Source organism: Leptonotus elevatus, chromosome 5 (genome assembly GCF_054856555.1).
Source record: "Leptonotus elevatus isolate MCC_2025b chromosome 5, RoL_Lele_1.0, whole genome shotgun sequence".
NCBI classification, from domain to species: Eukaryota; Metazoa; Chordata; class Actinopteri; order Syngnathiformes; family Syngnathidae; genus Leptonotus; species Leptonotus elevatus.
In genome coordinates, this window is record NC_141243.1 from 13,483,576 (window position 1) to 13,496,561 (window position 12,986).

At 40.6% G+C, this 12,986-nt stretch overlaps 1 protein-coding gene across 2 annotated transcripts in view; it reads left to right on the plus strand.

Annotated features, from left to right (window-relative positions):
* The first annotated feature begins 236 nt into the window (after positions 1-236).
* pcsk5b (proprotein convertase subtilisin/kexin type 5b) overlaps positions 237-12,986 on the plus strand; it is an 85,562-nt gene continuing 72,812 nt past the window's right edge. For both annotated transcript variants that reach the window (XM_086075972.1, XM_086075973.1), the window contains exons 1-2: positions 237-769; positions 9,063-9,167. In XM_086075972.1, coding sequence (XP_085932098.1) covers positions 605-769; positions 9,063-9,167 — 270 coding nt within the window. In that variant the 5' untranslated portion in view covers positions 237-604. The remainder of the gene's footprint in view (positions 770-9,062; positions 9,168-12,986) is intronic.

Genomic DNA, 12,986 nt, shown 5'->3' on the forward strand with positions numbered 1-12,986 from the left:
AAACTGCGCCTTTTTTTTTGTTTGTAATTATAAAGACCTTTCAAGTGGCCCGGATTGACTCCCTTATCCCCTCCAGGACACCACAGCCCCTCGCTACTCTGTTGTTGTGTCGGCCTTTAACACAACTCTCTTTAGGACCCGGCGGCGCAGCGGTAGGATAACCTCCGCCACCACCACCCCCACCCCCACCCCCACCCCCACCCCCACCCCCGCCACACAACCCCACCACCACTTGGCTTGGACTCTCTGCTCCAGTCTGGTGCTCCGCCGACCAGGCTGCTCCAGCTAGTTAGTCGTTATCGAGGAGCCGCCGTGTGGACACTTATCTCCGGGGAGTGCTCGTGGAGCCAACCGCTTCGGAGGAGCCTCAATCTACTACCGTTACCCCAGGAGTAAACTTCCAACTCTCCCATGTGGACATTATAAGAGCTTTGAGGTGAAAGGGGAACTTCCCACGACCACCACTACTCTCGGTCCCTTCCTCGGTCCTTCTCCCGCTTCAGTCGTCCATGAGATCCGCGCTCGACCGAAGTTAGTTGTTTTTTTTGGGGGGGGGTGGAAGAAAAAGAAGGAGGAGGAGAAAAGAAAAGTTAGCGGGGGGAAGATGGTCCGTCTGCTGTGCGTCCTGGCGCTCAGCTTCGGCTTCCTCACGCCGCCGTCGCCTTGCCACGCACGGATTTACACCAACCACTGGGCGGTCAGGATAGCCGGTGGGGCCGCGGTGGCCGAGCGGATAGCGGAGAAATACGGCTACAGAAACATGGGACAGGTAGGCGACATTCCTCTCCTTTGCTTCGGTCGTACCAAGTTGTCAAAGTGTGACGGAGGCAAGACCACAAACCAAAACTAGTCCAAATGTTTTTTGAACCGACGAAAAGTTCGCTTAAGCGCGTGGTGGGACGGAGCCGGACCGCACAACAGGTGCTTCTGCCTCCCAGGGCCGGGAGAATTCTCATGTGCTTGGCTCTTTTCACACACCGGTGAGACGCCTATCGACTAAAGCTTCATGGGGCACTTCAGACTGAGACTGAGGGGACCCCCCCCCCCCCCCCCAACACATTTTATTACTAAAAGTGGGCTATTATCCCACAGGTGTCAAGGTAGAAAAGGAGAGAACCATTCCGAACATCCGGGCAATTCTGATATTTCCCCAATATAACGCAATGCAAATGCTTTCTTTATATGGTGAAAACAAATGGCGGATTGTATTGCTATTGCCTGTTCAAATAACCACGTTTTGAAATCAAATAACCACGTTTTGAAATCAAATAATAGTCACAAATCAAATTACAATATTCCAAAGCCCACTGCTTTTCATTGAGCGGGGAACGTCATTTCACCGAGTAAGACCGCCATTTTGTCCTGTGACGTAAGCTCAGAATTGTCAATAAGCAATCTCAATTGTTGATTTGCAGGTAAAATGAGTGCACTACCTCACTGTGACCTGCAGAGACATTGTAGAGTCACTCACAAAAAAAATTTCAGATGAAGAAGAACATAAACAGTTTAGCTCCATCCAAGCGATGGCATGGTCGGACAAGTGATGGACTCAGTTGGTCTCTTGCAGATGTAGCTAGAGGGTAGCCATCTTGCATTGCCACTGTTAATGACAACTTTTGTAGTTTTTTTTGCTGAAAGCACTGTTATCATTGCGTAAATTACACCAGGATCCCTGTATGGAGTAACAAGAGCCTCTCGAACAACGAACTTCACTGTTTGCCAATGTAATGTATATGTAGCGCTTTTTCCAGACGTACTGGTACAACTGTACGCCACGCATGGTGGTTTTTTTTGCAAAATACTGTGGTGAAATCAACTGACTTAGTCAAGTTTAGCTAGTGGCAACGCAAGATGGTGGCTTCCCTTCTTGCTACGGTGAGTAGGCGGCATTGTGAATCCATTGTACTGTAGGTCCGTGGTTGAGCTACATCCAAGCAAAGGCAGCTCCACATTTATCATTGAGCTTTTTTCCAAGATAAAAAGTTGTTAAAAAACATCAATCTTATAAGAATACAGTGGTACATTGACATTGACACCTTCTGAGGATCTGCCACTCGTTAATGTTTGTATTTTGTCAAATTACAAATTACAAATGATAATATTGTAGTATTGCTGCAAGGTCAAGTCATGTCATATTGTGTTGTTGACTGGACCTATTTCATTATCCCACAGCTGACCTTGCAATTACTTGTTTAGACAGCAAACTAGTTTAGACTGGTTACATCCAAGCATTGCACTCCATTTTTCCTCAATATTTTCAACATGTGAACGATTGATACCTAATGATAGAGATATTGATTATTTTGCTCGCTTCTGTTATGGGCTTAGTTATTTGCAACATGACGACATTTGGTTTCTTAAATAGGACAAAGTAGCTTCAAAATGTCATCAAAGTCTTAAACGTGGCTTCCTTCAATTTACTTGGGCTGGCGTAAAATGAACAATTTGCTCTCATTTCAAAATGGGTCATTATTTCCAACAAGATGGTCACGTTCACACTTTTCAAGGTTCATTTGGAACGAGACCTGCAGTGCATTTCCTCCTTCATGTGTACTATTGTCAGTAAAGACCACAATGAGGCATACATCCATAAACAAGATCTTTGCATAGACAGTGGTGGTGTTGGGCTGGGGTGTGTGTGTGTGTGTGGGGGGGGGGGGGGTGACATGTTTGGACACAGTTAAAGAGCCTTTTGTGGGGGGTGGGGGTAAAGATATACACCCCTTCCAGCGTGGACCTCACACATACTCCTCACACCAAAATATAGTTCAAGCCCGCACTTGCCGGCATGAAGGGGGGGGGGGGGGGCATTCTGACAGGTTGTTGTGTGGTAGCCTAGTCAACAGCTATTGAACCCACCACTCATTGCCTCCGCTCTTCCTCTTTGCCCGGCCCGCCCACCCACTACACTCCCCAGAGAGAAGAGCCTTAATGTTCTCGTTTATCCCCCTCTCTTTGACGGGAACTAAACGTGTAGAGCCCCCCCCCCCCCCCAACACCACCACTCACTCACCCATACCCCCATTCATCTAGCTCACCATAGGAATTCCCCTGTGGAGTGTACCACCACCCCTAATCCATTCGCCCTCATTTCCATGTCAATATGTTGTGTTCATTGGATATCGACACCTCATAGTTGACCATTTTACTTCACTTCCTGGTGTATGTGGGCTGGGGGTGTCTAACTCGAGGTTGTATTTTGACTTCCACCCCCATGGAATCCTCCAAGGTTGGAGTGGCGCTAATGGATCACGACTTAAGACGTATCAATCGAGGTTGTCAGCCAATGTTCGCCTTGTTTGCAGTGTGGAATGTAGCATCAAGGACTGCAACACAAAAAAATAGATTTTTCCAATGTCTTAATTTCATGAGAAACATATGTTTGAGATAAAATGTCATCATTTTGTACAAATATTTTTGAGTAATTTTTTCATGCACAAAGTTGTAATCATACATGAGCTTTATGCTACTTAATTTTTTTTTTAAATGACATTTTTTAAATAAAAGTTTTTTTTTTTTAAGAACTATCTTATGGTAATAGTTTTTTTAGTTTTAGTTTTTTTTGTTGTTGCAAAAAATGCAATCTAATGAAAGCAACTTATTTTCCCCACAATTCTGTAATCTTTAGGACATTGAGATTTTGGAACCTAAAAATATTTTTTTTTATAATTTTGAGTATTGTTTTACATGTAAATTCCAGAATTATTTTCTTCAGAAATAAATAAAGCTGTATTTTGTACAGAAAAAGCCCCCCAGATTTCCTCTATAAAAACAAAAACAAAATTGAGAATCAAGCCTAACCTGTTAAAGATGGGATTTGCCACACATTTTTCACGTCGGTGTTCAGTAGAAACTATCTTGGAATGGGGGGACAAAGCCATCCCGCAAATATTCTGCCTTTGGCACTAGTTTAAAAGTATAAAAGAGCTGTAGCAAAATTGGGTGGTCCATGGATGATGGATGTGTATGGATTAACACCTGGGGGTCAAGAGTTAACCTGTGATGCTCACTGAACGGAGGTCTTGAAGAATAGACCTTGAAGTTGTGCCGGGAAGCAAGATGTGAGTGACGCGGTGGTGCTTGTGGGGTCTGGATGGGAAATGGTGACAGGAAGACCATATGGCCTCCATGACAGAACTGTAAGGGTGAGGCAGCACACAAGGATCTGGCAGTTAAAGAATAAGGGATGATGGATGTATGAAAGGGGTTGGCATCCAGAGAAGTGAGCACCTTGTTGGGAAATTCTGGGTGATCCTCTTATGCGTGGAACCCCCTTCCCAAACATTAGTGGCTCAAATGGAGTCTAAATCAGCTGACAGACACAATGTCTCTTCAAAGTGTTGTTTTTGAAGTGCTTGGAGATGGATGAGGGTCTTGGGGAATAGTGGGTGTGGGGGAGGGGGTCCATGGACAAGATCTGCTTGCAGCCGGAGGAAACCATGCTAAGTGGTTGTTTTCCCAAATACTCTTGACAATTAGATTTGGTGGTTTGTCATGCCTGCTCTTCATGCACTCCTGGCACCTGGGTCCAATAGAGCAGTGTTTCCCAATCTTTATTGAGCCAAGGCGCAAACTGAATTTCACATTAGAAAACCCTCCACCAAACAAAAATGTCACAAACACTGGTAACCTCAGAAGCGTCCAAGGGGTAAGGCGTCTTAAGTCAACCCTCACACACACAAATTCATACTGTTTCAGAAACCATGCACACTGCATAGACTCAGTTTATTGAACTCGCCTGACAAGTGTAACATTTATTGCCTTTATTACGTCATCCATGTAATTTTAAAGTAGAATGGTTCGATTCAGGGCGATTATGATTCATAAGCGAATTGCGCATTACGTCTGCGCATGTGTGAAAAAAAAAAAAAACAAGGCTACCAACTAACCGTCATTTAAAGGGCGGAGATTAGAGTGGTGACAGTCTTTGCGTAACTGTACACCTTTAACCTTGCAAGTCAACCCCCGAAGTCTTTAAAATACATTAAATAAAAAAACAGAAACTTTCCAGGGGTTGAAACTTTCAAAATTCAGAGCTCATTCCATTGGATCCATTTAATTTACAATGACCGTATGGTAGTTTAGCCTACCCACAATGCACCACGCCGCTACCCATAATGCACCGTGCAGTCGAGATGCACACTTCGCTTATTAAATATGGTGTACGGCTCAGTTGGACAGGATAAATAAATAAAAGACGATTCAATACGCATCTCAATTTCATAGTGGAATGATATGATTCAGTTTGGTTCGATGCACCAGCATCCTTTAAATTAAAATAAGATTTTTTGGTTGAAACGTTTTTTTGTTACACACCTTCTTATTAATTTTGGTGATTGAATAAATACTAAGTCAATGAATAATAGTTTTTATTAATCATGATTATGATTTCAATATCAATCTAAGATAATCATGATTACTTTTTTCTCTAATCGCCAAATCCCAGTAGACAGTGTAGCTATGACGGTCACAGTACTGTATGTTCATTAAAAATGGACATACAGTACTGTATGTTCAAAAAAATGTAAAGGCAAATAGGTATTTAAAGTGTCAGCGCACTAGTTCAGGCAAATCACCGACTTGTTGCTCCGACTCGGAAAGCCTCATTTAAATATACCCAGCGGGTGGTAAAACCAAAAAGAGCTCTTTTTGCAATTACAGGATTATGATCAAAGTGACGCATAATCCAGTATCAGCACGACAGCACGTGATTGACTTCCCAGTGGTGATAGTTGTGTCATGGTTCCAACTTCCAAGTAAGCAAAGAGTCAGGCTTTGCCTCTGTGGCTCAGTACAGAAACACTTTGAGAGATAAACAGCTCAAAATGGCTTAAACTTGAAGCTATTATTACAGAATTTGAATAAGACCTACTGTTTGTTTTAGTTTAGGGACACTAAATTCCTGAAGTGTGTAGTAAGATGAAGTTTGACCATAATCACATATTTCAAAGTCAAACTGCAACCATTGACCATCATTAAACCTTTGTTACAGGCTGTTTTTATTTGTATCTAAAATTAAAAATTTGCCAATAATAGAAGCCCCTAATAACCTTTGTTTTGGTATTGGCCTTGTTATTAGATTAAATTGTTAAAATACCCCAAACCATGTATGACCTTTAATATATTTTTACAACATTAAAAATAATGACTTACAGATCATTTATTTTGGGGGAAAAAGGAAGCTGGCATATACCGTATGTCACAGAATCAGACCCTGTAAATATACCAATCAGTGAAGATTTTCGATTAATATTATGTTATGTTTTTGACTCAATGATACATAGATACTGTTCCTCATTTTTATATACATATCACTGGCAATATGCAGAATCCTCGTGCACAATGTTCAAAATCATCACTTTTCAGAAAAAAAGAAGAAGTCATTAACGTTGCATGGTGAGAGCAAAAAGCCATTTACAACACTGTGGATTGCTTAATAATAAGTATAAAAAATATATATATAACTGTGGCACATGGGGACTGATTAATATGTCTGTAAAAAAAAATATTAAATTGACCAGATTTGGAGATAAGAGGTTTTGGCCCATTGCCACCAAATATTGCAAATGACCAACCACTGCTGCATGTCTTAAAGTTAAATGGAAACTAACATATGAATAGCTCCCTAATGTTTATTACAAAAAAGTTTTTATAAAATTTTAATATACAGTCGACCGCCACACACTTGCAGTTTGGCACAAATTTTTATATATATTTAATGCTTTTGGCAAGACCCCCCAGGTTCCATGTTGGCCCTGCAGAAGTGGTAGGTACGGTGAGCAGTGGCTCATTTGCATGAGATGTTACCACCCCATCATAATACATAAATGTTGTTGCAGCTTTGTCATAGTTAATTCAAAAACCCGTGTGGTGTACCAGCCGAAAGTTGATCTTATGGACTGTGTGGTGTGGGGCTGGCCTCGGATAAGTGACACACGACGGGAGCCTTGGCAGCCATGACGCTCTGATCATGTGAGGGATTGTGTGGTCTTTATCAATTATTAAAACGAATCACCTTGCGAGCAGCTGGCCTCCACTTCACATCCCCCTACTCCCTGCCACTGTTTACTATTATTGTTGTTAGAGATTAGTTCAAGCGTTGTCCATTGTCGAAGTATGAGTCTGTTTAAGAAACTGAGTATTTTCAATAAGTATAGTCAGGGATGTAAATACGGGGTAAATTAACAGGTAGTTAGCACAAATAAATCTTATGGTACTTGGAGTGTGTGTGTGTATTTATGTTTAAAACAAAAACATGTTGTTTGTAGCATTCATTTACAAGACTCAGAGGAATCAGCATCATCATCATCATTATTATTATTATTGGTAATCAATGAATGCTAGAATAGTAGAAAATAGGAATCCGCAAGTTGTACTTCTTCATACCGCTTTTCAGGTACGGTTAAAGGACGTATGTGTAGGAGGTGTATTAATTGATACAGCTGTGATCTGAAAACACAAATCATTGACTTGAACAAGTGAGGAAAGTTGCTTGGAGCCATTTCAAAGCAGCTGCAGGTCCCAAGACCAACAGTGTAAGCAATTGTTTGCAAATATAAAGTGCATGGCACTGTTTATCACTGCCATGATCAGGAAGAAAATGCAAGCTTTCACCTGTTGCTGAGAAAAAAATTGGTCAGAAGGGGGAAGAGTCAACCAAGAACCACCAAACGCAGATTTGCCATGAATTAGAAGCTGCTGGAATACAGCCGTCAGTGTCCACAGTCAAGCGTGTTTTAGCATCACCATGGACTGGGAGGCTGCCGTGCGAGAAGGAAGCTCTTGCTCCAAAAGCAGCACCTTAGGGCTCGACTGAAAATTGCTGCTGATCATATGGGCAAAGATAAGCCCTTCTGGAGGAAAGTTCTGTGGTCAGACAAAACAAAAAATGAGCTGTTTGCCCGCCACAAAGCCCAGCAATAAGTTTGGAGGAGAAAAGGTGAGGCCTTAACCCAAAGAACACCATGCCTACCGTCAAGCACGGTGGTGCTCGTAGTTATGCTGTGGGGCTGTTTTGCTGCCCGTAGAACTGGTGCTTTACACAGGATAAATGGGACAATAAAGGAGGAGGATTAACTTCCTTTTTTTTTTTTCTTTCAAAAATCATCACCTCAAAGTTTGGGTTTTGGGCACTGTTGGGTGTTCCAGCAGCACAATGAGCCAAACACACATCAAAAGCGGTAATGAAATGGCTAAATTAAGCTAGAATTAAGGCTTTAGAATGGCCTTCCCAAAGTCCTGACTTAATAAACCCCATTGAGAACATGTGGACAATGCTAAAGAAGGGCCCTGTCAGCAAGCAGACAAATTTAACTGAACTGCACCAATTCTGTCAAGGAGTGGTCAAAGATTCAAGCAGAAGATTACCAGAAGCTTGTGGATGGCTATTAAAGCACCTAATTGAAGTGAACATGGCCAAGAGACATGTAACCAAAAATGAGCATTGCTGTTGTATGTATATTTTTGACCCAACAGATTTTCTTACTTTTTCTGTTAAACCCGAATAAAATCATAAAAGAACAAAAATTCATGAATCTTTTTTGTGACTAGTATCCGTTCCAATTACTCTATCAGACAAAAATCTGAGTTGTAGAAATAACTGGAAGCTCAGGTGAGCTATGACAATTATGTCCTTTACAAGTGTGTGTAAACTTTTGATCACGACTGTATGTGTCGCTTCTTTTTTTTTTTTCATGTGGTTTTTGATGTGTCTGGAATAAATAAAAGAAAGAAAGCAAGCATACAACTTTTTGGTCTTCTTTTCTTTTTATATTTTCTCACATACCAATAGTCTTCATCCCCAAATAATAGACTAATCACCAAAGCGTATCATCTACTTAAGACAATCGCCTCCGTCAAATAGGAGAAAACTGATAAAAAGTCTAATTATGTTATTGCATATAGACCCTGTCGTTCACATACTGATACATGTCCATGTTTGTAGGTTATGTTTCTATGACTTATTTGCTCCCCCCAAACAACCTTGATTCTTGCTAATCTTAGCATTTCTGCAGGACAGCCGTTTTTGTGTTGTTTTAACTGTCGTTTTGTGCTCTTTGCAGATTGGGGATTTGAAAGACCACTACCACTTCTTTCATAGTCGTACCATTAAGAGGTCCACTTTGTCCAGTCGTGGTCGCCACAGTTTCATCTCCATGGAGCCCAAGGTAAGTACGTTGTCTTTCGGATTGATCTCAAAATGCTCTTTTCACGCCTGTGTTGTTTTGATGTTGATGAGACTTTTGCTGTGGTGGGAACGGAGTTGTTGCAAAACTTTCTGTTAGCAGTTTACCTCATCTTTAGGCAGCAAACGTATTTGAGCCTGAAGGCTCTGCTGCTCCCTCGTGCTCCCCTTTTAGTCCCAAGACTTTTAGATTAAATGACAATCGATTAAACCATTATTATGTTCATCTATCGTAAAGATTGCACACAAATCTGTTAAGTATCAATGTCAATGTCCAGTGCTAAAGTATTAACAACAAAATATATACATACAGAAAAAAAAACAAATATCACACAAAAAGACTAATTTGAACTAAAAATGCACAAAATATTTGAAAAGGATTTGAAATATTTGACAAAAAACTAAAATATAAGATAAAAAAAAAATACAGTTGAAAACACAAATAACATAAATATCCAAACATTAGAAAATACATACTATGTATTGGGAGGGGAGGAAATCACATTTTAGAAATATACAACTTTATACAACAAGTATTAAAAACTGACAAATATTTAGACAAACGTATCAGAAAAACTGAAATGTTAGAATTATAATACAAAAGACAAATTAGATTAAAAATACAAAAAAAGACAGTCAAGAAAAAACAATAGCCTATTTTAAAAAATAGAAAGAAATATCAAATAAACATCTGACAAAAATGTACAAATATTACATGGAAAATACACGCATATTAAAATAAAATAAAAACATTGGCTAAAAATATAACACAGTAAAAAATATTGCTGTACCCTGGGTACTTTGTATGCAACTAACTTCTTCTTTTTTGGCATTTCTTTGCTGTTGTGGCAGATTGGGAAAAGTCGAAAGACTACCACAACTGTCAGATAAACGAAATAAGGTACAGTATTAACAATAATAATACTTTGAAACCAATGCTACGTCTGAAATATTTTGTTTATGTGCACTCCACACAAAAAAATTATTTTTGTTTCTAAACAAAACAAAAGGTACGCTATCTATCTATTTTCAACCGTAAATGGGCGAGACTTGCCATATAGTTCAAGTTGAGTCTCATGAATACCAGGTCAGAGTTCAGGTCAAGTCTTCTATATATCTTAGCAAAGCAAGACCCAAGTCCTAAAATAGGTGTGTTTAAGTTTGACTCGTTTCCCACCTATTCCATAAATCCTTTAATTCACTTGGAATTAAACCTCAGAGTGCTGCAGCAGGTCATGCGGCATACCCTGACTTCATTATTGGCGGAGCCCAAACGCCACACTGCTCCTGTGCCCACCGCCTTTGTCAACGACAATACATCGTGCAAGGCTGATTAACCAGAGAGTTATCGACTTCATTGAAATGCACAGTGACCAACTAGAAGTGTTCCCAACGACTGCTAAACTTTTTCATTTATGCTCATCCCGACATCCTCTGCATTCATAGATGCTATCATCATCATGAGTGTGGCTGTTTTTTAATGAGCTTCTGTGGAATATTTCCTTCGGAGTGAAAATGTGGATGCTGTTGTGAAAATGTGCTGTAATTTGACTGAAATTTGCTGATGTTTTTGTGAGGTATGTTTTGATGGTACAGTTCATTTATGTTCCTCGAAGGTAAACTGAATATCAACACTCTGCTCGATATTTCATATTGATTTTATCGCTGTCTGATGCGATATGATATTGATACACTAGGATTAAATATCAAGGCTCTTTTCTGTCTGTTGAAAAGCAAAGATGTGGCTCTCTAATTTCCATGTACTGTCGTCATTGTGATGTATTATTGTTACCAATATATAGGAGACGGGGAATTTGAGTCACATGACTCGACTGGAGTAAGACTTTAGCCCCCAACTTTAGGACTTGTGTCTTACATGGTGTGGGAAACGACCGTAGTATTGCGGTACCTTGTTTAAGTTATGAACTCGTTCAGCAGTTAATAATACGGTACCGCAATACCATAGGTTTCTTGACTTAATGGCTTATTTCAAGTTGTTAAAATGTGCTTTGAGCATGCCCGGTGGTGGTTATCATAATTGGCTAGATGAACAATAGCATTTTGATCAACACCTTATGGTGTAACAACACTGCATCACCACAGCCATGTGGCTCATTTCAAGGCACTCTGTTCGTTTCCATTGTGTGCGATGGCGGCTGCGAGGGCTGAGGGCTGGATTAAGCCAAATAAAGGGAAGGTGGCGTGCCGAGTGGTTAGGCGGGCGATGTCTGGCTAATCTGTGGGATCAGCTCGAGGGCTAGTCTGCTACGCCGCTATGACATCTCACTCTGTGTGTAAATGAGTCAGATGGGGCGTAGTGCCGCCGTCAACTTGTTGCAACACATAAACTGTACAGCGGTACGCCCCTGGTTACCTTGACAACATGTCACTTTATGGCATGGGTTTAACACCGACGTTACATGCCTCTTTCGGGTCAAAGAGCATTTCTGTGTTGATGAGTATAGATTTTTACCTTCATTTAATGACGCTGAGGAATTGCACTAAGTAGTAATGTGACAGGTTGTTGTGTATGATGTTTAAATAGTGAATTGGTGGGAGGAAGATTTGTTCGGAAGGTGTAACTCATATTATGGTTGTAGGCTTTCAAAAAGCTGCAGCGTGTAGCATGCCGCTGGACTCTCAGCTCAAACCTTCGCTCCGACAGTAAGCTTTTTCTGTCTGTGAAGCTTTTTTAAACTGCTCGTGTGTGGAGGACACGACTAGTCAGTTCGTCCTCACCTCCCCGACATGTTGGCTACAGCTCCAGTAGCAACGGTTCCTCTCGCGCACACGCGCTCTCTCCGTCGCTCTCGCCCTCACTCTCTATCTCATCGTAGAAATTGTAATCCCTCAAAATAATCCCCATTTTTAATAAATGTAATCTGATTACATCTATTTTCCTGTAACAGAATAGTTAAAATAAATTGTAATCTGATTACGTAACGACGGTACATGTATTCCGTTACTCCCCAAGCCTGTTTGTTTTTGTGTTTACAAATACTACATCATAGATGTAGCTATACATAAATGCAAGGCTTGAAATAAGCTTTTCACATTGCGGTTTGTGGGTCAACATTTGTATTTTGCGCCTCATTAATACACATTCAATAGCAAAACTGAGAATCAAACGCCGAGACAACTATAAAAGGAAGAAGAAGAAGAAGAAAAACCACAGAGATGGTTCCAAAAAGCTTGCCTGGGCGCACGCCACCTACGGACAAATTTATCTTCTCAATATGTGATCGCTGATAACTTTGCAGGGTGCTTCCTTTTTCAAATCATTTGATTGGTGTATGTGTTTTGATTGGAAACTGCACAAGTCGTGCTTACTCACACAGTGAGTTTTTTTTTTTTGACCATGAGATGAAATGGATCAAACATGTTAGATATTCGCCTAAAGGTCTTGTGAGAAAATTACGCGGATCGAGCACAGCAGTGTGCGGCAGTCGGCAGGCTTTAAGCACAGCGTTGATGCCTCTGCCAGCTCTGCACCCCTCCATTATTACAATATGTTGCCATGTTTAGTCTTACGGTAAACACAGGACAGTGTTGCAGTAAAAAGATGGTCAATGTGAAAGGGGTTTCAGGATCTTGAACCGCCACCATTAATGTTTAATTAATTCATGTTTTCTGGCTAAATGACTGAAAGTAAGCTTCTTCTTTTTCTTTTTTTTAATTGGTGAAATAAAGTGATCTTAAATGGCTGCATGTTTTGGTTTAGTGTTAATCAAATGTTGTTTCATTAAATTGCAATGCATTTATTGCATGATCAGATTAATTGTAACCAACAGTTTGTGGTCAT